This window comes from Sinocyclocheilus rhinocerous, unplaced genomic scaffold (assembly GCF_001515625.1).
Source record: "Sinocyclocheilus rhinocerous isolate Xijiao unplaced genomic scaffold, SAMN03320098_v1.1 scaffold55, whole genome shotgun sequence".
NCBI classification, from domain to species: Eukaryota; Metazoa; Chordata; class Actinopteri; order Cypriniformes; family Cyprinidae; genus Sinocyclocheilus; species Sinocyclocheilus rhinocerous.
The window spans coordinates 1,373,058-1,398,131 of record NW_015647461.1 but is presented as its reverse complement, the minus strand read 5'-3'; the positions used below and the strand labels follow the sequence as shown (position 1 = coordinate 1,398,131).

The 25,074-nt window shown below is 34.6% G+C and overlaps 5 protein-coding genes across 5 annotated transcripts in view; 4 read left to right on the top strand and 1 right to left on the bottom strand.

Annotated features, from left to right (window-relative positions):
• LOC107709208 (actin-like protein 6A) overlaps positions 1–1,898 on the top strand; it is a 15,935-nt gene extending 14,037 nt beyond the window's left edge. The window contains exons 10-14 of the mRNA XM_016513646.1: positions 528–642; positions 728–808; positions 907–1,002; positions 1,087–1,173; positions 1,370–1,898. Of these exons, the coding sequence (XP_016369132.1) occupies positions 528–642; positions 728–808; positions 907–1,002; positions 1,087–1,173; positions 1,370–1,450 (460 nt within the window). The 3' untranslated portion in view covers positions 1,451–1,898. The remainder of the gene's footprint in view (positions 1–527; positions 643–727; positions 809–906; positions 1,003–1,086; positions 1,174–1,369) is intronic.
• A 225-nt stretch (positions 1,899–2,123) lies between these two features.
• LOC107709209 (39S ribosomal protein L47, mitochondrial-like) lies at positions 2,124–4,645 on the bottom strand. Its single transcript, XM_016513648.1, has 7 exons — positions 4,478–4,645; positions 4,211–4,341; positions 3,917–3,977; positions 3,740–3,836; positions 2,880–3,010; positions 2,688–2,783; positions 2,124–2,390 (listed from the first exon to the last, which is right to left on the bottom strand). Exons 1-7 carry the CDS (start codon positions 4,609–4,611, stop codon positions 2,282–2,284), a joined length of 759 nt encoding a protein of 252 aa, XP_016369134.1. The 5' UTR covers positions 4,612–4,645; the 3' UTR covers positions 2,124–2,281.
• A 749-nt stretch (positions 4,646–5,394) lies between these two features.
• LOC107709185 (NADH dehydrogenase [ubiquinone] 1 beta subcomplex subunit 5, mitochondrial-like) lies at positions 5,395–9,365 on the top strand. Its single transcript, XM_016513595.1, has 6 exons — positions 5,395–5,560; positions 6,096–6,181; positions 6,303–6,369; positions 6,469–6,530; positions 6,669–6,775; positions 9,121–9,365. The coding sequence occupies exons 1-6, from the start codon at positions 5,443–5,445 to the stop codon at positions 9,239–9,241; spliced, it is 561 nt and encodes a 186-aa protein (XP_016369081.1). The 5' UTR covers positions 5,395–5,442; the 3' UTR covers positions 9,242–9,365.
• Positions 9,366–11,385: 2,020 nt separating this feature from the next.
• LOC107709178 (ubiquitin carboxyl-terminal hydrolase 13-like) lies at positions 11,386–15,703 on the top strand. The gene is made up of 3 exons (XM_016513590.1): positions 11,386–11,505; positions 14,573–14,633; positions 15,597–15,703. The coding sequence occupies exons 1-3, from the start codon at positions 11,407–11,409 to the stop codon at positions 15,701–15,703; spliced, it is 267 nt and encodes an 88-aa protein (XP_016369076.1). The 5' UTR covers positions 11,386–11,406.
• An 843-nt stretch (positions 15,704–16,546) lies between these two features.
• The window catches only part of LOC107709177 (ubiquitin carboxyl-terminal hydrolase 13-like), a 17,169-nt gene continuing 8,641 nt past the window's right edge, over positions 16,547–25,074 (top strand). The window contains exons 1-8 of the mRNA XM_016513589.1: positions 16,547–16,799; positions 16,964–17,058; positions 18,267–18,457; positions 19,878–19,949; positions 20,185–20,278; positions 21,010–21,135; positions 23,751–23,904; positions 24,098–24,272. Of these exons, the coding sequence (XP_016369075.1) occupies positions 16,559–16,799; positions 16,964–17,058; positions 18,267–18,457; positions 19,878–19,949; positions 20,185–20,278; positions 21,010–21,135; positions 23,751–23,904; positions 24,098–24,272 (1,148 nt within the window). The 5' untranslated portion in view covers positions 16,547–16,558. The remainder of the gene's footprint in view (positions 16,800–16,963; positions 17,059–18,266; positions 18,458–19,877; positions 19,950–20,184; positions 20,279–21,009; positions 21,136–23,750; positions 23,905–24,097; positions 24,273–25,074) is intronic.

Below are 25,074 nucleotides of genomic sequence, written 5' to 3'. Positions count from 1 at the left end.
AAGTCGCTGGGGTATATTTGTAGCAGTAGCCAAAAATACATTGTATGTGTCAAAATAAATGATTTTTCTGTTATGCCATAAATCATTAGGATATTAAGTAAAGATCATGTTCCATGAAGATATTTAGTAAAGTTCCTACTGTAAATATATTAAAACTAAATTTTTGATTAGTAATATGCATGGCTAAGAACTTAATTTGGACAACGTTAAAGGCGATTTTCTCAATATTTTGATTTTTTTTGCACCCTCAGATTCCAGATTTTCAAATAGTTGTATCTCGGCCAACTATTGTCCTATCTTAACAATCCATACGTCAATGGAAAACTTATTTATTCAGCTTTCAGATGCATAAATCTCAATTTCACAAAATTTACCCTTATGACTGGTTTTGTGGTCCAGGGTCACATATAACATTTTAAGTTTACATATCATAATTAACTTTATCAGTTGAACTTTTAGGTATGTGCAATGCTTATGATCTTAATGGAAAAAGAAAAACGCCACATGTCACAATTTGTCTTATACAGAGTAGCTGCCCAGATGCCCACTGTCCATTATGAGCTGCCTAATGGGTACAACTGTGATTTCGGAGCTGAAAGACTTAAGATCCCAGAAGGCCTTTTAGACCCTTCAAACGCTAAGGCAAGAAATATCCTTCTTACATTGTCCAAGTTTCTTTCTGAAATGTTAGTATTTTTTTTCTCACGGCATCTTAACATTTTCTCAGGGTCTGTCAGGGAACACCATGCTGGGAGTCGGCCATGTTGTGACCACCAGCGTTGGCATGTGTGACATAGACATTCGACCAGTAAGATTTTAAAACTCTGCTGTACATCTACATGTACATGTCCTATGTCTTTGCTGCCAATACAGGTGACATTATGCTTCCCATGTTTTTTTAAACAGGGTCTGTATGGCAGTGTGGTAGTTACAGGAGGAAACACTCTCATCCAAGGCTTTACAGACAGACTTAACAGAGAACTCTCGCAGAAGACGCCACCAGTAAGTGGCACATTTTGGTTTGCTTTATATCGATTTGTTGCTTTTTTTTATGTTAACATAGATTGTTTTGTGTCCTTTGTGCAGAGTATGCGTTTGAAATTGATAGCCAACAACACAACTGTGGAGCGCAGATTTAGCGCCTGGATTGGGGGCTCTATCCTCGCATCTCTGGTGAGTAGTGTTCACTAGGGCTCTCACGGGATCAGATTTTAACTGCACAATTGTTTATGATATTAAATGTAGCCTATAGTATTAGCACAGTATCAATATTTCGTTATTTTAATATCACTGTCAATACGTTCACCTCTTGATTTAAGTCTAACAACACCACAATATATTAATTACGACTTTGTTGTGTTACTTTTAGGGAACTTTCCAGCAAATGTGGATTTCAAAGCAGGAGTATGAGGAAGGTGGGAAACAGTGTGTTGACAGGAAGTGCCCTTAACCAGTTCCATTAACACCTGGCTGCCTTCAGAGGGAGAGGAAAAAAATAAAAAATAACACCACCACCTAGTAGAAAAAGCCTTCTTAGTGAACTCAGGAACTAACAAGGACACTTACTGTTATTTTTAGTGCAAACAAACCATATTTTAAACAGTTTGACATGGTTGCACTCTTTTCTACTCTTCAACACAATATTTTCATATATCCAGTTTGACAACATAAATGTTTCTGACCACCTGAATAATTTTAAATAATGACAAGGTTATGTCTTTTGGAACATGGGAATTATATCCCTCAATTGCATCAGTGCTTTAAACAGTTGAAAGTGTTTTTTAATTTACACCACTTTGCCACTTCCTAGAAAACTCACCACAGGAAACCAAATGTTTATGCTTTTAACAATTGATCGGCTGTTTTGGGAATAAATTTTTTTTGGGGGAATTTTTTTTGTTTTGTTAAACTGGTCTAAATTTCTCTCATATTACATAAAGAGATAAAATTGTCAGTGTAGTGATTGTGCACATTTGTATTTAAAGTTTTGTTCTAATAATTAATACATTTCAACTTGTCTATTCAGACAGTTATTAAAGTTATTCAAAAGAGAATGATTTGCAATCCTAATAATTTACACAGGATGTAAAAATGAAACTAGGTAAATATATACAAAACAACAGTCATATATACAAAACAGCAGTCTCAGTTACAGGTTTGAATTTATTATTTGACTGTACAACATATTTTGAATCTCCAAAACTTGTAGAGAAATGAAAAAAAAAAAAAAATTACATGATGAAAAGACAATATTAAATGCGAAAAAGTCTTGTAAGTGGTTTCATGCAAGTGCAGTCTTTTTTGGAAACACTGCGGCAAGCATTTTTTGGTTTCTCTTTTCTCTTTTTTCTTTCCGTATCTTACTCCTCAGGTATTTTTCAAGGCTCAACCTAAAATACAGAACAGCAAACATTACTGTGTATCCAGAAAATGTCATTTACATAATGTAACAACATTCGTTAGTGTCAATATGGAGACCCATGGAAAAAAAAAAACATTTCAAAGCTTAAATGTTCACATGAGAATTCCACCTGAAACTTTGCATTCGCTTACAAAGAATACAAAACCTTTGTGAGACAACGTCAAATCTTTAAAATATAATTCCATAAAATACATTTTTCAGTTACATTTGTTGTTACTCTGATGTGAAAACTTTTTGTGGTTGACTTGTCAAATCTGAGACTTGCCTTGTGTAAGGGGCCACATGTGAAGGTTCAAAGAATCGCCGCCTTTTGTATCTGGAATTCAGGTACCAGGGGATTGGATGTTCCTTGAAGCGGTACCTGATGAACAAGCATGCTTGCAATAAGTTACATTACACAAAATAGATGTGCATAGGAGAACAATCTGCAAAATATTTACTCATTTGATTTGCTTACCAGAAGGTTTTGCCAAAAACATTTCTGCGCCATTCGCCCGGTCTACCTCTCTCTTGTCCTGTCTGCAGTAAGCGCAGAGAATCCTCACGTTCTGTCACAACTGTGTCAAGACGCTTCATTGACCTTTCAACCTATTAGACGAATTCAGAATGGAATATTGGTTCATCCATGTGCACTTGACAAACTGACGAGAACAGGCACAGATTCACCCTGTGTTTAAACTTTAGGACCTATAGCTGCTCTTGGCTGTCATTTCCTTAAAGAGAATCATGAGACCAAGAATACAGCAGATAAAACTTGGCAGGCTGTGCAAATATGTCCCTTCAGAACAGTGGTTATGAAAAACATTTGATCAAATAGATTTGTTTTCTATAATACAACTGTTTTCTATAATACTTTAAAATATCATTTATTCCTGTGATGGCAAAGCTGAATCTACAGCAGGTGTTACTCCAGTCTTCAGTGGCATATGATCTTTCAGAAATCATTCTAATATGCTGACTTGGTATTTACTGTAAGAAACATTTCTTATCATTATCAGTGCTGAAAACAGTTGTGCTAGTTTATTTATGGAAGCCATGATATGTTTTTTTTTTCTTCAGGATTATTTTATAAAGAGAAAGCTCAAAAGAGCAGCATGTTGTTATTGGTAGATTTTTTTTATAAATGTAAAAATGTTCACTGTCACTTATAATCAATTCAATGCATCTTTTGCTAAAGCATAAATCTTACTGACCCAAGCAGTATACCAAAGTTGTGCATCGTCATTGTACCATAGTAACACCATAGTAATTTTTTTCAAGGTTATACCATTTTATCAAAGGAAACTAAATTAAATTACATTTCAACAAATTTGATACCTTTTTGAGGCGCTCTGGACTGGGCATCGGAAGACGCTGTCGTTTTGCCTCCTGTTCTAAAGTGAGTAACATGTTATTTTCCTTCAGAAGAACATACCTGCAAAATACAAATAGTATTTTAATATTTATTGAGTTTTAAGTTTGAAAGTCTTCAAACTGTAAAAACTACTCAATTACCAAAGTTTGTGTAAGTCTTCATTACTTTTCACTCTAAGCTGTTTGCCAGTCCATGGAGCACCTTTGAGATTACAAAAAAAAACATTATTAACAATATATTATAAAGTAATGAGATGGTAGATTAATATGACTGTACCTCAAAACCTAGTAGGCTTCTTATCTTGACAGAATATTTGGGCACTTAATATAATGCTGTCTAGATAGGGAGCTCACTTGTTTTGAGACAAAGACTACAGCTTATAGTAACAGAACAAAACAATTTTCAGCTGAAATGGTATGTAATATTGCTGGCACCTGATTTAACGGTTTGTTCACCCCAGTTCTCTGGCAGGTCAAAAAAATCTTCCAGTCCTTTCCTGACACAGGATGTGTGGAGTGCTCGGTTATTCATGGAGCTTCTGAACCACCACGAGTCATACGTTTGTCTAAATTCCGACAGATATGAAAAAAAGTTTATATTAATTGGTGATATATTAAATCATGCTTCGTTCATTCTGGTTAAGACACTATCATGATGCACTGACATTTAAGCCCGACATATAATAAGCAAGAAAAAAATACCTTCGTTGACACGAATGAAATTTGGAGAACGCTTGAGTCGCACATTGAGGCTGTGTGTATGAAGAGACTGTAACAACACGCTGAAATTGTCTGCAGACAGCGCCAGTCAGGCGGCTCGTCACGGCCGCGGCCATCTTGACAATGTCAAACGAAACGATGAACGGAAGCGTGCAGCGCCACCTGTCGGACAGTAGTATATATTAACAACAACAACACATTTCTCCACGTTAAAAGTTCCAACATTTTTTCCCCCACGTTCAGCACCACAGCACCAATATAAATAAGCAATAAAACGTTATCCTACAAAAGCTATTTAAAATAGCATACAATTGAGGCGCATTAAATAATATTTGCATGTATCTTTGAGCACTTTTTGTCGAGTGTTGATTGTTATTAAATGTATTTTTTCTGTATTGAAACAATTTTACGATTCATTATTTATTTGTGCTACTTTCCAAATGCCTTCATAGACCCAGAATTTCAGCCAGTTAATATTGTAAGCAATACTATTATTCTTTTAAGTATAAGGAATAATAATAAGAGTAATTCAGAAAACTGAAGTGTAAATTACTCAATGTGAATAAAATACTACAGACATTCAAAAATGTATCTGTTCTCATTTCAACATATTTTCTCAATTCAAATGGTCTACTTTCCAATATTCTATTCTATTCTATTCTATTCTATTCTATTCTGCTCTTCTTAAGCTTTCTGTTCAAGCTGTCGAAAAAAAAGATATCCACTTATTTACGATATTTCTAATTTAATTTCCAAAGTCAACAGCTGTTTATGAAAATATTTTATATATGCAAATACATTTTGTTATTTTATTTTATTATTTTGAGGGCCATCTACGAACCTTTATTTTGCCCTAAGTATGAATGGAGAACACGGCTTCACTCTGCGTTAGATGAGCCAATCAGTGAAGGCCTTGGCTTGTTCACGCACGCAATCCCTCAACAGTCATGGTGGGCATGAGCATTCTGCGGACGGCGGCTGCTTTTACAGCCCGATTGAACCCGCTGAAACGAACGTGTCAGTCTTCAAATCTGCTCTCCAGGACTGTTGCACGTTCAGAACAAGGTAAAGAATATTTATTGTTACTAAACACAACGACATGACCGTTGAGAAGGATTATGTTTAGCAGTGACCTTGCTTTGCTAGCTTGGCATGTCAAGTGTAAACTGGCCTCTACAGCAATCCCCTTTGTAACTGTAACTTTCCTATAGCTATCACATACAGCTGTTAAGCTATGTATGTACGTATACTGTTTTTACATAGTCATATAGTTAGCAGTCTCTGATTCAAAATATTTCTTGAGTTTCTTGCACGTTGCTTGAAAGTGTTGATGTGCAAACCAAGTTTGTCAAACATGTTTTTACCAAGTTGGCCCTCATTGTGTATGTAATAGTTTTACTTCCACTTGAGACTTATCAGTTGGATTTGCAGCTGTAGCTGTGTGTTACTCTTGCTTCAGGTTAGTTTTGTATTATATTTGACTTCCTGTTGAATAAAAAGGGTGTTTTGCAGATAGTGATGCTGTGGCAATGTGTGTTGACTTGCTGACCTTCTTTTTGCTATTTTTTTTTTAACCTATTTTAACCTTGTTCTTTTACAGTTGTTGTCCGTCATGGGAGCCATGGGAAAAGGATGTTTATCATCAAGCCCACTGACTTCTATGACAGAAGATTTCTTCACCTGCTGGTAAAGCTTGTTATAAGTACTTTTCTTTAGTTGCATATTATTTATAATGCTCATTCTTATTCCAATAATAATTTGAAATAATTTCCCAATCTTTCTCTCCTCTCTTGTTTTGTTACACCAGAAATATTACATTCTTCTCACTGGCATCCCTGTGGCAGCTCTTGTGACGTTTGTTAATATTTTCATAGGTACATTTCTCATGTAACTGGCAGTTTTTCTTCCTGTAGCTTCTGTACCTGCCATAATAACTTGAATAATGTCAGTTACATCTGCAATTCATTAAACAGGAGAATCTGAGTTAGCGGAGATACCTGAAGGTTACGAACCAGAGCACTGGGAGTACTACAAGGTATTCTAAAATTTAATCAAATACACCCTATATGCCAGTAAAAAGTGCCTATTGTAATTGTATTTCTTTTTATTGTGTCGCTGCTGTTATAAATGCTTCTGGTCTTTCCTTTCATTGGTTGTCTTCATTATATCTTAGCATCCCATCACCCGTTGGATTGCTTGTACCTTTTATGACAGCCCAGTGAAGGACTATGAGAAAATGATGGCACTTATCCAAATGGAGGCCGAGAAGGCTGAAATGAGGTAAGCTGTCTTTATATGATTCAGCTAATTAGGATCAATGAGAACATGACATATTTTACATATATGTATTTACATTTAAGAATTAGATTTATATTTTCCTAAATATTTGGCAACACTTTACATTAAGGTATCATTTTGTTAACATTAGTTAAATGAATAGTTCATCCAAAAATTTGCTGGAAATGTACTCACCCTCAGGCAGTCCAAGATGTAGATGAGTTTGTTTCTTCATCAGAACAGATTTGGAAACATTTAGCATTGCATCACTTGCTCACCAGTGGATCTTCTGCAGTGAATGGGTGCCGTCAGAATGAGAGTCCAAACAGTTGCTAAAAACATCACAATAATCTACAAGTAATTAACATGACTTAATTTAATCAATAAAAGTATTGTGAAGTGAAATGTTTAAATTAAGATGTTTTTTACTTCAAACTGCTGCTTCCTGCTAAAAACGAATCCTCTTTCCATAATATTTCTTTCTCTAGTGAAAATGCACAGCCCTCATAGCAATAATGTGTGTGTTATTTGGTTACTAAATAATGTATTTACAGTCCGTGCGTTTCACTTCGCAAGAAAAATTTTGTGTAGTGAATTCATCAAACGCACCATCCAACGGAGTATACTCTAGAAAAAAACTAAAACCCAGTATAATTAATTAGTAACGAGAATGAAATATTTGAAAATATTAAATTTGTTGCGTATGTGTATGATAACTTATCCCAGTTATTATTTAGGCATGGATACAGCGGTGAAAATGTGGGGGGGACATAAATTGCTCCGAAACATAAATCGGCGCCTATGCAACAGGGGAAGGACTTTTTCACTGGAGGAAGCATCATTATGGATTATGGACAGATATTTTGGCCAGAAGGAACTGTTTAAAGTTAAAACACCTTAATGATGGATTTGTTTATTACAAACACGCAGCTTTTCACTTCACAAGATGTTAATTGATGGACTGGAGTTATGTTACTGAACTATTCTTTAACTACATTAGCTAACATGTAATAATAATTAAAATACTTTTAAAGCCTTTATTAATCTTAGTTAATTTTATAATTAAAATCAAAAGTTGTATCTGTTAATGCTATCTAATGGACCTGAGCTAACATGAACTAACTATGAACGGTTGTGTTTACAGTACCTAACTAAAGATTAATACATACTGTAACAAATGTATTGGGCATTGTTAGTGAACTTTAATGAATGCATTAAGAAATGTTAAAGGGATAGTTCACCCAAAAATGAAAATTCTGTCATCTTTTGCTCAGCCTCAAATTGTTCTAAACCTGTGTGAATTTCTTTCTGCTGCTGAACATGTTAAAAGAATATTGGTAACCAAAGTCTTGTTGGTGCCCATTGACTTCCATATTATAACAAAAATATGGAAACGGATTGGTTACCCAAATTCTTCTTTTGTTTTCAGAAGAAATTCATACAGGTTTGGAACAAAGATAGAAATTTCATTTTGGAACTGTCCCTTTAACTAATGGGAACTTACTTACAGTTATTACCAAATATTTTAATTTATAATATAAGAATAGGTGGAACTCGTATGTGTCCTTAATTTTTTTAGCTTTTATTGCTGACAGGAATCAGTTTAGGCAGATCTCTCAAGTGCAAATCAATACCTGGCTCTTATGAGCGAGTGTCATTATGATTATGCCCAGCATTCACCACCTCTCCTTAAGCACATTGCAGTTTCTGTTAATAAAATGTTGTAAAAGTAAAAGTATTGTCTTAACTGAAATTTTTGTTAGTCTTTGAGTCAAAAGGGATGAGAACCACAATGTTTTTTTTTTTTAACTGCTGTACATAATAATTTCTTGCTCCACGGTATGAAATGCATATGACTGAGTAGGACAAAACAGTTGGAATTTTATTACAAGAATTACTAATTAATGAAAGGAGAAAGACTCAACTGGTTTTCATGGGTTATCAATTTAATGCTATAATAACATTTAAGCCATTTTGGTTAAAGTAGAATCAAAGTTTGAAGGTCTAGACTCTAGAAGGTTTAGATTATCTAGTTTAACAGTCTGTATTAAGACCTTTCAAAATTCTGCTCACTAAAGCATTCCCCACCATATGTAGGTTCATTTCAAGTGTGAGGTGCCTTCAAGTAAAGAAATATCACAATATCATTAATAAATCATGGACTAAAAGATTAGAAGAAAAGAGCAAAAACTTGTGTAGGGTAAAAATAATGAAGGAATTCTCAAACCTTGCGATGCAATTTAATGTCAGTACCACAACAACAAAGGCACTGCTCACAGATATGTGTCTTGTTTTTATGTAGCCTAATTGATTATCTCTTAATTTATTATCCTCTATTTTTCTTGTAGACAACTACAACTTGAAGTCCGCCGACACATGAGAGAAAAAGGAGATGGACCCTGGTTCCAGATTCAGACACTTGATAAGAATCTCATCGACCACAGCCCCAAGTCATCCCCTGATAACTAGGAGTGCTCATGCATACCTGTCCAAAATATTCAGCCATTATACAATGTATAATGTATTGTTATAAATAATGTTTCTTTTTCCCTTTTTTGCCTCTGGCACCAATAAACTAATGATTATAAATAGATTACTGCTCTTGTGTATTCTTTTGAGTATTGCTTAAAGAATTTACCCAGAAATTAAAATGTCATCATTTATTGATTTCAGACTGTTCATTGCAAAAATATATTGTATGGCTTCAGAAGATTTGGAATACAGCACATACTGACTGCTGCTTTTGTTTATAGAAACTTGAAAGCTCCTGTCCCCATTCTTTATATTTTCTTGAAAAAGATCAAACAAATTATTCATAATTTCTTATTTTGTGTTCCACAGAAATAGGAAAGCCAGTCAGGCTTTCAAGTTAACAAATACCAAAGAAACAATTGGAATCGAAACCTAAACATTATAAAAAATTTGTTTTTGCAGTCACACTAGAATCAGAAATTTCCAGTAACCATAAAGGTAAAGTGCTGAAGTGCTACATCAGAAGATATGGTCAATTAAAAGATGATTTCAGAATTATGTGAATAAAATAAAATTTCAGTTCATAAATTCTTTCTCCAAGCAAACAACTCCCGACTACTGTATATCAGTCTATTGTCTTCAGTCTAATATATCATTGTAAAACATCAATTTCAATACATTTTGTTTTGACTAATATTATAATTAAAAAATAAAAAGTTAGACCAGAATTATTACTGAATTATTATTAAAAGAGTAAAGTTATTTAGTGTGGGTTATATGGTACACGGCAAAGAGAGTTTAATTAGCAGTTAACTTTGACACACAATGTAAAATTTATAACAACAGCAATAATAATACTAATAATATAATAACCAATAATAAATAAACAAACTTTTAAGTCTATAGCACCTTTCATAAAAAAAAAAACATTACAGTAAGCACCAAGTACTTTACATGAAAACGTAAAAATACCTAAATTAATATAACAGATTAAAGATGAAGCTCATTTTATAATGATAATAAAAGAGGATACAATTAGTAGGCCTATACATAAAATACTTAACAATAAATGGAATTTAAAACGAAGTAATAATAAAGGACAACGTAATACATATAATATTCCATAAAAAAATGCTTGTTAAAAGATTTAAAAAAAGATAACGTTAAGTTATTCAGTATGAAGTACACTACATGCAGACTGTACTGCCACTGCCATTATAAACACATCAAACTCACTGAGCGTAGATCTGAAAACGCCACCACTTGGCGTCAGGGTGAATAATGTGAAATATTGCAAAAGTTTTAAAGGTGACTCAGCTGTTTGGAGTTTGTCATGTCAGACTAAAAGACAGGTTATTTTTACACACTATCTGTTCAAGCTCGTGTGTCACCAGGAGCTAGTGACAGGTTTTTCAATCTGGTGGGCCCTCAACACCCTAACCAACACACACCAGTCCTGTAACTCAGTGTTTTGATTCAGATTAAACTTCTCATTTGTTTATTCTTTACTGCTTAAAGAGTTTAAAATAATTAATCTTATTGTTTTGTATGAATTTTTCAATTTAAAGGAACAAACGCCATTGAAAACAACTTACAAGCATTATAAATTATGTGAATAATCTTAATGACCAAAAGTATCATGATGCCATGTTATTGCAATATATGCCTGAAAACATTTCATTAACATGTGCAGCAACAAAAAAGGGCACCATTACTGTAGTAATTTAAATTATAAAAGTAAAAGGCACAATTCTGAGCATTATGCAATTTTATGTTTATTTATAACTTTTATGTCTAATAATTTTAGGCCTATTTCTAATCATAGAGAGCAGATACTCTGCATTCAAATTCAGTAAAGCCCTAGACTGCAAAAATGATTCAGTTGTTTTTGATTGTGTTCAGCTATTAAAGTGTTTTCTCTTTTCATGTATACAGTTTGTATGTTTATGACTTCAAATGTTTATGACATCTAATCTCTAATAGTATTGTTCACATTTGTTTTCTAAATGTAACTTATTAGACATATGAAATTGTACATTATGTACAATTGGTTTTAATTATTGATATTTAACATGAAGTATAAAATTACTTGCCTACATTTGTCTTAGCTTAAATCAGGTTTCATCATTTTTTAGGAATCGGAAGGAGGTCTGTATGTGTGTATGAACTCATTCCTGGGTTTCGGAAGAGAACATGTGGAGAGACATTACCGTAAAACTGGACAGAGTGTGTACATGCACTTAAAAAGACACGTGAAAGAGGTAAGAAGAGTGACAAAACTTTTTTCAAGCTTTTTTTAATTGTCGGATTCTTTGTAAACTTCACAGAAAAAGTAAATATATGTTTCATTCACTCTAAAGGAACCTGTGCATATTAAATGCATTATGGAAACTTACTGAGAGCTGTATCCAACAACACAAAGAAAGCAAAAGAGACAAAGTAATATTTAATGATCATTGGTGTAATGTAGTGCAGCACATGTTGAAGATGGATTCCTGTCAGTGAATGTCTTGATGAAGAACTTTCATTGTGTTGTCTGCTTACCGCAATTGACTTAATTTGCAATTGACACTTTTGACTTAATGTTTTGTGTACAAACAGATTTAGTGCATCCAGTAACATAACAAAAGCATTACCATAAACATAAGGTGCCAGTGAATAATGAGTAAACTTTTCCAGAACAGATGAGGCCAGTATTTTATTAGGTCAAGTTCGAATTTGCAGATTGCACTGTGCTGATTTTGAGAGGAAATCTGTGGAATAGATTTAAATATGAAAAGTTGTGCTAAATAAGGCCAACAATACTAAACATGTATTTCAAAGCATTTTCAAATTAGCAATAATGCTTTTTAAACATGCAAGGGGTGGAGGATGTGTGGATCGTGAATGACAGATGTTCCGATTCTGCAGAAATCTGTGGAGCTTTCTTTGGACTTTTGTCAGCAGATTCAATGTGTGGATGTGCTTATTAGGCTACTGAGACTATGTATGTAGCAGCTAATTATTATTTTGATTATTGATTAGTCTGACAGTCTGAAAAATATTAATTATTAAAAAAATATCTGAATTAATTTTAATCCATTATTTACAAAAGTGTTCTTTCACATTTCACATCAACATTATCCTCCAAACAATGTGAAATTTGAAGGCACTGAAAACATATATAGTGAGTGTATCTATGTGCAATGAAACAATTTAACCGATTGCTTACTATTTGAAAGTAGAAGTTCAAATCAGTACATTAAAAATGATAAAGAAAAACAAAAGCAAAGACTAAACCTGGTATGAGGTAGGAGGAACACACATTCACTCATCTGAAAATATTACATTTATATTCCATTACAATAGTCCCTTTACTGTTACTGCTCATTAAAGCAGCTCATTACTGCTCATCTTATCATAGTGCGCAGACACAATTAATCACTAATCAGATTAGTTTGTCAATTATTATCATTATCGATTTTATAAACGAGTTGTTGCAGTCAGAGTATATGTAGCTTGTTGAGGTCACATCCTTTTGATTTGTCCTCTTTTAGTCTTACTTTATTTTATTATAACTTCCAAAAATGTGGAAAAATTCAATCAAGCAGACATTGATGACTGTTGGATTTAGAACGCAGCTAAGAGTATTGAGATGATTACTTAAGAGGTCCTGAGAGAGATATTTTTCACTCTTCATTGTGAGTTGAGTTTCTTGCAGATGGGTTTTGCCTGCCTCTTCTTCAAGTTTTAGAGCTATGCTATACTCACATACCTAAATGTACACAATTCATGAAGACTGCATAGCAGGAGGTCTGTTGGATTTAGAAAATGTATGTCCATGTTCAGAACTGTTGTTTTTGAAAGCATATTTGAATGTTATGGTTCTAATCATGTGATGTGACAGTTCTTCAGCACAAATTTAGAAGGAAACAGGCAGTTCAGAGGGTGCTTTTGACATTTTGGCTTATAAATGATGAGCCCAGCATAACCCTCTTGGGAAATGTCAGCAAGAAAAAGCACAGTAAAAGAACATCTGGATATTTACAATAACTACAGTAAATGTGTTTTCTGAGCTTTTTCACAAACTGAGCGACATGTCAGGATTATTTTCTGTGATAACTAGACAGTATATAACTAGACAGCATGGTAGATTAACAAAAAAACAGCATGGTACACAGAGAAGAAAACTGAACTGTGCCGCATTATTTAAAACACCATTTTACATTGTTTTTCACTATATGTACTAAATTTAATATAATAGATTTTAAATCTTCAGATTTTAAAGTAATGTCTCGTTTTTTAATGTTACCATGGCAGTCTTTCCTTATAGCAGTTCTACTGAATCCCAGTATGCTCTTATATACTGGCCTAATGATGACTGATTTGTTGGTTATTTAGAACAGGAACCTAATTATGAAATGGTTTCTTGTTCTTTCCAAGTGAATGTGTATATGCTGGTTAAATGCTGCTATTTTCATGTCTGGATATGTCCAGAAACAGCCGGCCCTGTTCCTGTAGCTTTTGTGTTTGCTGTTTATACTTGGGATTACATGAGAAGCCTGTCAGCATTACCCATTCAGTCGTTACTCTACAATCAATTGATTTTACCATTATGTGCTTTGTACAGAACAAACATTCCCAACTGTCAAGCTTTCATATGCACATCAATTGGATTTTATCCAGATTTGCAACATGATTCAGTAATATTTGTTGTTCTGTATAGACACACATGGCATTATTGCCCATGTTGTTTCCTTTTATGATTTTCTTTTATTAAATTTTCAAAACACCGGAACGAAAACCACAACAAACATACAAACAAGGAACAGATACTGTCAGCACTGCTTATAAATATGGAAAATATCCACATCACGTAGTAATACCATATGTGACGCTGGACCACAAAACCAGTCATAAGTAGCACGGGTCTATTTGTAGCACTAGCCAACAATACATTGTACAGGTCAAAATTATCGATTTTTCTTTTATGCCAAAAATCATTAGGATATTAAGTAAATATCATGTTCCATGAAGATATTTTGTAAATTGCCTACCGTAAATATATCAAAACTTAATTTTTGATTAGTAATATGCAGTGATAAGAACTTTATATAGGCAACTTTAAAGGCGATTTTCTCAATATTTCGATTTTATTTGCACCCTCAGATTCCAGATTTTCAAACCATACATCAATGGAAAGCTTATTTATTCAGCTTTCAGATGATGTATAAATACAAAAAAAAACAAAAAAAACTTTTGTATGGTTTTGTGGTCCATATAAAAATATTTCAGTACAAAGCACTTTACAGTTTTATGACCCATGTTTTTTCCTGATGTTAATTACAGAAAGCCACAGGTGCTGCAGGGGGTGCCATACCAAGAAGAAGGAACGGAAAAATATTTTTAGGTAAGTCTGTTTTAAAGTAAAAAAAAAAAAAAAAGCAGAGACTTAAACTTCTACCTCAAACCCTTTTTAATAAGCCATGTATTTTTATGTTTAGCAGTCTCAGTCATTACTGGCTGGGGCTAAATTTAGCTAATTTATTTGTATATGCAGTTAGTAACCGTTCTAAATCTAAAGTGCCACATGCTTGCCCAGGCCTAATCTTCTGCTATGGAGGGTTGGTTTACAGTGGCCGACTATGCCTGTCAGCTGCTGTGCCCTATCAACCCCCCAAGCTGACACACTTCTGCCATTGGAGGTGTGACGTAGCAGCTGGGGGACCGGAGGCCGCTTATTCTCAGGCATCCAATCATTATAAACGCCTCCTTCTCTGGTTGAGGGCGATACGTCAGAAAGGATGCCAGTCATTTTGTAAACCCACAATGCTTTCCCAAATATGTCATTTAGACAACTCAGACTGTTTTATTAAGGATAATATGTCTGCTTGGAGCTCAAACATATGCGATCATGTTTTCTTTAGTCAGTTTTCGTAGCCATGTTGTCGTGCAGAAAAAAACTTTAAATGTGGCATACTCAAACTAATTAAATTGATGTATTATTCTTCTATAATGAGCAAACTTGCAGTTTTTATGACCTCATTTTGAATTTGCATTGCAGGATGATTTAAGTGTAAAAAAAGCCATTTTTAAAAGGTTGTTAAAAACCTGAAAAAGGCAAAATGCGACTCGCTGCCCCTAAAATATACACTTTTTGTGGTTCAATCAAGGGAGCTCAAGAAAATGTTTCATCAAAACATACTAAAAGATAAATATGAATAGAAATCTATTTTCGATTGTGTACATTTTGTGCAATTTCATCATGTTTTTATTCATTCATTTTTTTGGGACATTTTAAGCACTTGTTTTGAGTGCAGTCATCCCATCAGCTCTCAATGAAAAATATCTCTCTCTGCTTCCTTTCCTGAAGATTTAGAGCTTAACCGTGATTTTAACGGAGATGGTTATGAGTATGAAGATGAAGCCAAGCTTGTCATATTTCCAGACCACTTTGAGATCCCTTTACCATATTCCTAAAAACTTCTTTGAGGAGCATGGATTTTTTTTCAGAATTTGGAACCAATCCTAAAGGATTCTAATTGAAATTAAATGGCTATCAAATTAGATCCGAGCAGATAAACTGGAATCCCTTTGGGATTGGTATTGTGTAATCTTTATGTCTTTGCTATTGAACTTATAAAGGGAGCTTTAACAGTTTAGACAGCAAAAATAGATGCAACACTTTTTACCATATTTACTCTAAAATGATCTTTATCTTGCAAACTTAAAAAGAGAAGATTTGCATTTTCCTTTGCTAAGGTTGTTGCTAGATTTCAGAGCAGACACAATAGGAATCAGTGTTGTTTTTGTAATTATTGATATACTATTATTGTATTTTGAATAAACTTTAATATTTTCTGTTTTCCTTTTAATTTACATTTTAGTTTTTTTATTACCCCCCCCCATTTTAGCCTTTATTTAATTTTTTTAATATAGTTTTAGTAATTTAGTGCTTCAACTTAATCTTCAACTTAATCTAAGTTAAGATTTAACTTAATCTTATTTATTTCTCATTTTTATTTACATTTTTGTAAGTTTTGTATCCAACGTTTATATTTTATTATATTACTGCTTCATTTTTAATTACTGAAAACAATTCGTTTTAATTGGCAATAACAACACTGAAGGTGTTAAACACTTTTCTTTAGCCATGTGGCAGATAATCTCAAAATGGCCAAATATGGGCCAACTGATTGGTCTAGCTGATATACTGATATGCTGGAAATGGTCTCGGTCTTGGTCTACATGATAAGATTACAGCATATAGTGAGTGGATTATAGAGTAACATAGCCGCATCACTTCGAAGACACCTGCATTACCTGAACTGAAATATGAGGAGTTCCTCTCCTGCCTGTTTGTGTCTTCAATATGGTTTATGTACTATTAGCGGCTGGAAGTGCGCCAAGTGTGAAATGAGAGAGAACCTGTGGCTAAACCTGACGGATGGCTCTGTCCTCTGTGGGAAGTGGTTCTTTGATGGGAGCGGAGGGAACGGACATGCCCTTGAGCACTACAAAGAAACCAACTTCCCCCTGGCAGTTAAACTCGACACAATCACCCCAGATGGAGCAGGTAAGTGTCTCTCAATGACAGGTTTTCATGCGTCACAGACTTTCAGGGAATATGTTGGCACGCATGTATAACACACACAGAAAATTTCAAGCTCAAGCATAATTTAGACAAAAAACAGATTATAGAAGTTTTTATGGATGTTTCAGTTCCTGTTTCTTTTGCAGATGTTTATTCTTTTGATGAAGAAGAAGCAGTGCTTGATCCTCACATATCAGAACATTTGTTACACTTTGGAATAGATATGCTGCAAATGCAAAGGGTATGTATGTTTTCCCCACAATTTATTTAAAAAGTTCTCCACCTATTACAAAATTTTCCAAATTTTTAAAATAAAAGTATATCTTCTTAATACTTGACTATGCAGATTATACAATATAATAATAATAATAATAATAATAACAACAATAATATTAATAATAATAGTACATTTCTTACTAAATATCTGTGTTACAGATGATATTTTTATAATTTTTTTTGGTAACACTTTAGTATAGGGACCAATTCTTATTATTAAATAGTTGCTTATTAGCATGCCTATTATTACATATTGGCTGTTTATTAGTACTTATAAAACACATATTGTGCATGACCATATTCTACATCCCTAATCCTACCCAATACCTAAACTTAACAACTACCTAACTACTAACTATTAATGAGCAGCAAATGAGGAGTTTATTTGAGGTAAAAGTCATAGTTAATGGTTTGTTAATGGCGAGAATTGTGACTTTTTTCTGATTTATTTATTTTTTACGGTATAAATGGGTCTAGCTTCCTACAGTATTTGGGGGTCTGGCCATCAAAAAGTTTGAAAATCCCTGTGAATTTAAAGGGGTCATATGATGTTGCTAAAAAGAACATTATTTTGTGCATTTGCTGTAATGAAATGTGTTTATGCGGTTTAAGGTTAAAAAAACACATTATTTTCCACATACTGTACATTATTGTTTCTCCTCTATGCCCCGCCTTTCTGAAACGCGTCGATTTTTACAAAGCTCATCGGTCTGAAAAGCGAGGTGTGCTGTGATTTGAACTGTTCTGGAACAGTGTTGTAAATACAACTTAACCACTGATTTCTAGACGTGTCCTCTTTTGGAAGGCCATACAAAGTAGTTTCGCTTTCACAACGAAACACATCGTCACACACATGGCGGGCTAGAGTGAGCGGAGGCCGGCGGGCTACAGTGAGGAACGACTGGCGGGCTTGAGAACGGTGCGGCCGGCGGGCTTGCAGCAACCACATGTGACGACCCCGGGCTGGACTCCACTTCGTCCACGGTAAAATCCGATCCGGCGATCCACAGCAAGATCTTCTTTATGCACCAAGAGCTTGTAACACTCCAAAGAGAAAGGAAAAATGTAAATCACATCATATGACCCCTTTAACAACTAGTTAAGTACTTAAGCAAAAACAAGCAACACTGCCTCCTTCCAATCTCCTCAAATGTCTATGTCCATCCTTCACAGACAGAGAATGGCCATCATACAGACAACCTCGTCCAGCCTCGTGTGAGCGATTGGGAAGTTATTCAGGAGGCGGGTCTAAAGCTAAAGCCTGTCTATGGCTCAGGATATACAGGCATCAAAAACCTGGGCAACAGCTGCTACCTGAGCACCACTATGCATGTGCTTTTCAGTATTCCAGAGTTCCAGAGAGCGTAAGTACCTTGTAGCCATTAATGGTCCAATACATTCTACATACTTGTTCACATTCTCCTACCATTGTCTTTACTCAGTCTGTACCCAAAGTAAAAAGCTGGGTTTGAATGCTATCACACTTGTAGAAGTGACATTTCTGGCCATCCAAGATGAGTTTGTTTCTTCATCGCAACAGATTTGGAGAAATGTAGCATTACATTATTTGCTCACCACTGGATCCTCTGCAGTGAATGGGTGCCATCAGAATGAGTCCAAATGGCTGATAAAAACATTGCAATAATCCACAAGTAATCCACACGACTATAGTCCATCAATTAACATCTTGTGAAGTGAAAGGCTGCATGTTTGTAATAAACATGAATTTTAACTTCAAACCATTGCTTTCAGCTAAAATATGAGTCCTCCATAATATTAGATATGATAAAATTGCTTTCAATAATATTACTTTTTCCAGTGAGTCATGTTGTCTAAATTAGGTGAGAAATATGCACAGATAAAGCACCATTTACAGGCAAAAGCAGTCCAAAACAGTTCTAAACAAATATGTCAGTGGATTTTGATGTGAGAGGACAACAGGGGATGGACTTTATTTGAAGCAATAGCTATTATGGATTATGGACTCATATTTTGGCCAAAAGTGATGGTTTAAAGATAAAACGTCTTAATGTTAGATTTATTTTTTACAAACATGCAGCTTTTCACTTCACAAGATGTAACTTGAATGACTGGAGTCATGTTTTTATCAGCTAGTTGGACTCTCACTCCGATGGCACCCATTCACTGCAGAGGATAAATTGGTGAGCAAATTATGTAATGCTAAATTTCTCCAAACCTGTTCCAATACAGAAACAAACTATTCAACATCTTGGATGGCCTGAGAGTGAGTACATTTTCAAATTTACATTTTCAATTTTGGGAGAGCTATTCCTTTAATCTGTGCCTTCTAGCAGTTTGATTGCTTTTTTTTTGTGTGTATGTTAAAGGAGTAGTTCACTTTCAGAATGAAAATTCGGTCACCATTTACTCACCCCCCACTTGTTCCAAACCTGTATGAGTTTCTTTCTTCTGTTGAACACAAAAGAAAATATTTTGAAAAATGTTCGGATCTGAACAGTTGATGAGCACCATTGACTTCCATAGTATTTTGTTTCCTATTATGGAAGTCAATGGTGCTCATCAACATTTTTCCAAATATCTTCTTTTGTGTTCAACAGAAGAAAGAAACTCATACAGGTTTGGAACAAGTGGGGGGTGAGTAAATGGTGACATAATTTTCATTCTGAAAGTGAACTACTCCTTTAATGATTTTATTTCAGTGCCAGATTTAAAGCATCTAGCCAGGGTCTTTACTTACTGAAGTAAATATGCAGGTGCAATAGTAAAAGATTATTGCTTTTCTTTCCAATATTTATGCTGCAGGTATGTTGGGAACCTACAGAGAATATTTGACTACTCACCCCTTGATCCAACGCAGGATTTCAACACACAGATGTAGGTGTTTTTGTCATGGAATGTTAATATCATGTTACATTTATCTTCTTTTTGATTTCTGAAATTCAAGTTACATCTAATTCTTGTATAATATATTTGCAATGCAGTATTATACCGGTTGCATGAGTTTGACAGGTACATTGATTGATAATTAATTGAAAGTTTAATATGGCAGCACTCTGTATCAATTCGACATGGTATCTAAATTGGAATGTTTGTTTTCCTACATTTTAAGGGCGAAACTCGGTCGTGGACTTCTGTCAGGCCAGTACTCAAAACCTCCAATGAAATCAGAACTTATTGAACAGGTGATGAAAGAAGAATACAAGGTATTTGACTTGGTCTGTCTTGTTGATATTTGGCTCGATTAGGTCCACATAACGCTGTTTACACTTACAAGATGCTTGTCAGACCAATACCCATGGTGCCTAGTTACTTTTTTGAGACTTATTTGAGACAACCTTAAGGTACATTCATATTGACAGTTTTTTGCAATAACTGGAGGTCATTCATTGGCAAATTGAGGTTACAAAAAAAAATCATACAACAAAGTTGAGTAGAGTTTAATTTTATGCAAATGAGCAGGAACACAATGTGGTTACTGCCAATGGGATCGCAGACATGAACGTACCTTTGGTGTGCTTGTTTGTCTTGTCTGATTGTTTGTTTGAGAGGAGCCACAATATCAGATATTAACTGATCTATTGTATTCTAAAAGTTATCATTGTTTTTAACATTGTTTTTTGTGTGTGAATTATTATAAATGACTAAAATATAGTCATTTGGAGGTCCACTGAATTTCTACAGAATTGTTAATATGCTTCCAAAATAATATAAATCATTTCTTGTTCAAAGAAAGAATGCATGGGCTTAATTTTATGCATTTTTTATGGAACAAAAAATGCTGCTTGCCATTTTCCTAAAGTTCAGGTTTGTGGCCTCTTAAGAGTGTTTAAGAACGTCAACTGCAATCCAACTTTCTTAATAGGTTTTCTGATGGCATTTTAAAGTGCATTTGGTGACCCTGAGCCTAGATGAATCATGTTGTTTTCTTCTGTAGCAGCAGCAAAGAGGGATTTCACCTAAGATGTTCAAAGCGCTGGTCAGTAAAGGACACCCAGAGTTCTCCTCGAACCGGCAACAAGATGCTCACGAATTCTTGCTGCACTTAATTAACCTGGTAGAGGTATGAATGTGTTTCTCTATCATGTGCTTCTTTTTTGGAAAACACAATATTTCCTTTGATGTCTGAAAGAAATTGTTCCCACAAAAACGAAAATCCTAAATTATCACCCTCATGTCACTTCAAACCTATATGACTTTTTTTTCTTTAGCTGAAAGCTGGTTATAAATTACTTTCATTTTACGGAAAAAGATCAGCTTGGCATTAGACAAATTCTTATGACTCCTTTTGCACATTGAGGTTTGGATTGATACAGGGTGAGTAAATTCTGACAGAGTTTTTATTTTTAGGTAAACTATCCCATTTGCAATCTTCTTTTCTTAAAAAATTATTTCAGAGAATCGAGGGTTTCTAGGGTTTGGCTGGAATTTCGTGTTTGTAGACTTTGAGTCTTGTCAGCAGGCTCTGGTTTCAGGAGACACATTCGACTGCACTCTCTACCCCTCTGCTGGCAGACACACACTTCAAGTGACTTTCTCAACTGAATTAAAATTAGATACCCCTATCGGTTACACAGGGCAGATAATGCTTCCTGTTACCCTCCCCACTTGGTTCATGTCCAGAATGAAAGCTGTTGCCTTCCCTGACACTTTTCCGTGACTTAAAAACAAATAACAGTAGGAGCCGCACTGTTAGACATTTACATTGAGATACACTATGTCAACAAGAAATAGAATTCACAGCCCATTTTATTACTACTTTTCTTCTACAATGTGGCATACTTTTGAATTGACTGGATTGTGAAAAATGGCTTCTACATGACAGGTGGCTGGAGGGAGGGTTTGGAAAATATAAGTGCTTGGTGACATCAGCTGAAAAGGAAAATCAATTCAGAGGGTTAGCGGGTTATTAAGGAGCATTCACACTGATAGTAATTAGCTTTTTGTATTAGAATTGCCAGTTTCCTGTGACATAAGCAACAATGATCATTGGTGAGGTGACGAAGTTGAGCAGAATTCAACTTTATGTAAATAATATTCAAAAGTTTTTAAAATAAGTCTCTTTATATATTGTCTCTTTTTATATTTATTTTATATTTATATTTTAAAATGTAATTCATTTTTGTGATGGAAAGCTGAATTTTCAGCAGTCTTCAGTGTCACATGATCCTTCAGAAATCATTCTAATATGCTGATTTGGTTCTCAAGAAACATTTCTTATTATTATCAATGTTGAAAACAGTTGAGCTGCTTGATATTTTTGTGGAAACTGTGATTTAGTTTTTTCAAGATTATGTGACACCAAATGTTTGAACGAGTAAGTAGTGATGTGATGTAGAAGCTACCAATGGGAGTGCAAGCAATGATCGGCCACCTAATATAGTTAGATAGAGAGGTCGAGTATAGGAATGCCTACTAGAGACTCAGTGGACATTTTTTATATTTAAACTAACATTCACAGATGAATTGTTCACAATACAACAAATCATTCTCAATAGACATAACAATAAGAGATCTATTCACAATATAGATAGAAGCATTCACAATAGAGATAAAAAGGGTCCGTTTAGATTTCATGTAAAGCTTTTCAACTCTAGATATATTTATATAGCTGTTTGATTTTGAAGTGATGAACTGATCAAGAGCTAATCGTTGCTGACATTTGCTTGTTCCTGACAGTGCACATAAACCAAGCGGGATCAGCTTCATAAAACCAAGACAGAGCTATAGTCTCTTGATATGTTTAGTACTCAGAAATGTTGACTGGTTTATTTGTAGCTGCCCTCAGCTGTGCCTTGTGTGAAATAGCATAAGGCCTGTGAACAGTGAGGGGACCTTGTGGTGCGTTTCTACATCCTCAGCAGGTTTGTTCTCTGCTCAGTGGTCTCTGGTATCTCAGACTTGATAGAAGAGGGCTGGTATATTTCCGCATGGCCTCAGAATAGCGGAACTGCCGTAGGATGACCTCTTTGATCTTAATTATGGACTAATTCTGAGCTCTCCCTAAAGATGCCTAAATTTAAATCGAAAGTTGATTTGTTTACCATTTGTTTTGTAGAACTATGAATTATGCGACCGCTATTGTGTTTTATGTCATGATTTTGGATGAAAGAGGGATAGTCCACCCAAAAATTAAAATCCTTTTTTTTCTCACCCGTGTGGCCTTCAAAACCTGTATGACCTTTATTGTTCTATGGAACATTAAATATATATTGAAGGATGTTTGTAAACAAACAGTTTCAGTTTCCAATGACTTCCATTATATAAACAAAAAAATACAATGGGAAGTCATTGGGAACCAAAACTGTTTAGTTACCGGCATTCTTCAAAATATATTTTTTTAATGTTCTACTGAAGATCAAAATGCATACAGGTTTGGAATGAAACAAAGGTGAATAAATAATGACATGATTTTCATTTTTGGGTGGACTATCCCTTTAATGTATTCAGTGCTGTCCGTCTTTGAAGGTTCTTAGTGCTGCAACAAAACATTTTACAGGCTTTTTCCAGAAAAGTAGATAGGAAAGTTAAGGAGAAAAGGCAAATGGGAACGGGTCAGATTCAAACCTGTTTTTCCATGAGCAAAACAGCTCTTATAATGTACAGTGCTACCCACTGTGCCATGGCTTCAACAGAAGAGAACTTTCTGTAGGTGATATTGTGTTTTGCCATTTCCAGAGGAACAGTTCAGGCTCAGAGAACCCCAGCGATGTGTTCCGCTTCTTAGTTGAGGAGCGAGTGCAGTGCTGTCAGACACAGAACGTGCGCTACTCACAGCGAGTGGACTATCTTATGCAGCTTCCTGTACCCTTGGAGGCTGCCAGCAACAGAGGTAATGCCTTCTACAACTGAGTTAAACATTGATCCTGCACTACAAAATTTTCCACCTGATCTGACTCTTAAACATTGATTAAAGTTAATTTAGTCAGGTGATATTTTATTTTATTTTAGGTCTTTTCAATGGATCTAATGTGCTGGTTGACCTAATGGTGTTTTAATTGCTTATGGTTTTGTCGTTTGTACAGAGGAGTTAATAGCATATGAAAGTAAGCGGAAGGAAGCTGAGGAGAACATGCGGCCCCCTCCAGAGCCGGTGAGAGCCCGAATCCCCTTCACTGCCTGTCTGCAAGCCTTCACTGAGCCTGAGAATGTTCCAGACTTCTGGAGCTCTGCACTGCAAGCCAAGTCGGCCGGAGTGAAGTAAGCAAGGTTCTGGTTTGAGACCTTCGAAGGACTTGAAACACATTCTCCAAAATTTAGAAGAATATCATGGGGTTTACATCTACAATAATTTTTTTTAATGTTATTTAATATATGCATTTAATTATAAAATATCATTACTTTTTATTGTATTTTTTGTCATTTTTATAATATTTTTGTTAATATATATATTAACACTGCTGTTCAAAAGTTTGGGAACTGTAAGATTTTTAATGTTTTTTTTTTTTTAAAGAAGTTTCTTATGCTCATCAAGGCTATATTTATTTGATCAAAAATACAGAAAAAATGGTCACTTTATTTTAAGGTGTAATTCTCGCTATTAACAAACCATTAACTACAATTTTGCCTCAATAAACTCTTTTTGCTGCTTGTTAATAGTTAGTAAGGTAGTTGTTAAGTTTAGGTATTGGGTAGGATTAGGGATGTAGAATATGGTCATGCACAATATGTGTTTTATAAATGCTAATAAACAGCCAATATGTTAATAATAGACATGCTAATAAGCAACTAGTTAATAATAAGAATTGGTCCCTATACTAAAGTGTTACCAAAAAAACTGTAATATTGTGAAATATTAATGCCATTAAAAAGAAAAAGGATTTTCTGTTTTGTAGTGTACTTTAAAATATTATATATTCCTGACGCAAAGCTGAATTTTTTATCAGCCATTACTCTAGTCTTCAGTGTCACATGATCCTTCAGAAGTCATTTTAATATGCTGATTTATTAACAATGTTGGAACTTTTGAATGGCATTGTGTATATATATATATATATATATA

What these genes read in the sequence shown, in the direction of transcription:
- LOC107709185 (XM_016513595.1), top strand. Translation starts at nt 5,443, where the DNA reads ATGGTGGGCATGAGCATTCTGCGGACGGCGGCTGCTTTTACAGCCCGA. An exon ending in GTTTGTTAATATTTTCATAG is followed by an intron (nt 6,370 to 6,468) that starts GTACATTTCTCA and finishes TTCATTAAACAG; the next exon opens with GAGAATCTGAGTTAGCGGAG. An exon ending in GCCGAGAAGGCTGAAATGAG is followed by an intron (nt 6,776 to 9,120) that starts GTAAGCTGTCTT and finishes TTTTTCTTGTAG; the next exon opens with ACAACTACAACTTGAAGTCC.
- LOC107709209 (XM_016513648.1), bottom strand. Translation starts at nt 4,611, where the DNA reads ATGGCCGCGGCCGTGACGAGCCGCCTGACTGGCGCTGTCTGCAGACAA. An exon ending in GAAGACTTACACAAACTTTG is followed by an intron (nt 3,837 to 3,916) that starts GTAATTGAGTAG and finishes TGTATTTTGCAG; the next exon opens with GTATGTTCTTCTGAAGGAAA. An exon ending in GTTTTTGGCAAAACCTTCTG is followed by an intron (nt 2,784 to 2,879) that starts GTAAGCAAATCA and finishes CTTGTTCATCAG; the next exon opens with GTACCGCTTCAAGGAACATC.
- LOC107709178 (XM_016513590.1), top strand. Translation starts at nt 11,407, where the DNA reads ATGAACTCATTCCTGGGTTTCGGAAGAGAACATGTGGAGAGACATTAC. An exon ending in TAAAAAGACACGTGAAAGAG is followed by an intron (nt 11,506 to 14,572) that starts GTAAGAAGAGTG and finishes TGTTAATTACAG; the next exon opens with AAAGCCACAGGTGCTGCAGG. An exon ending in GAACGGAAAAATATTTTTAG is followed by an intron (nt 14,634 to 15,596) that starts GTAAGTCTGTTT and finishes CCTTTCCTGAAG; the next exon opens with ATTTAGAGCTTAACCGTGAT.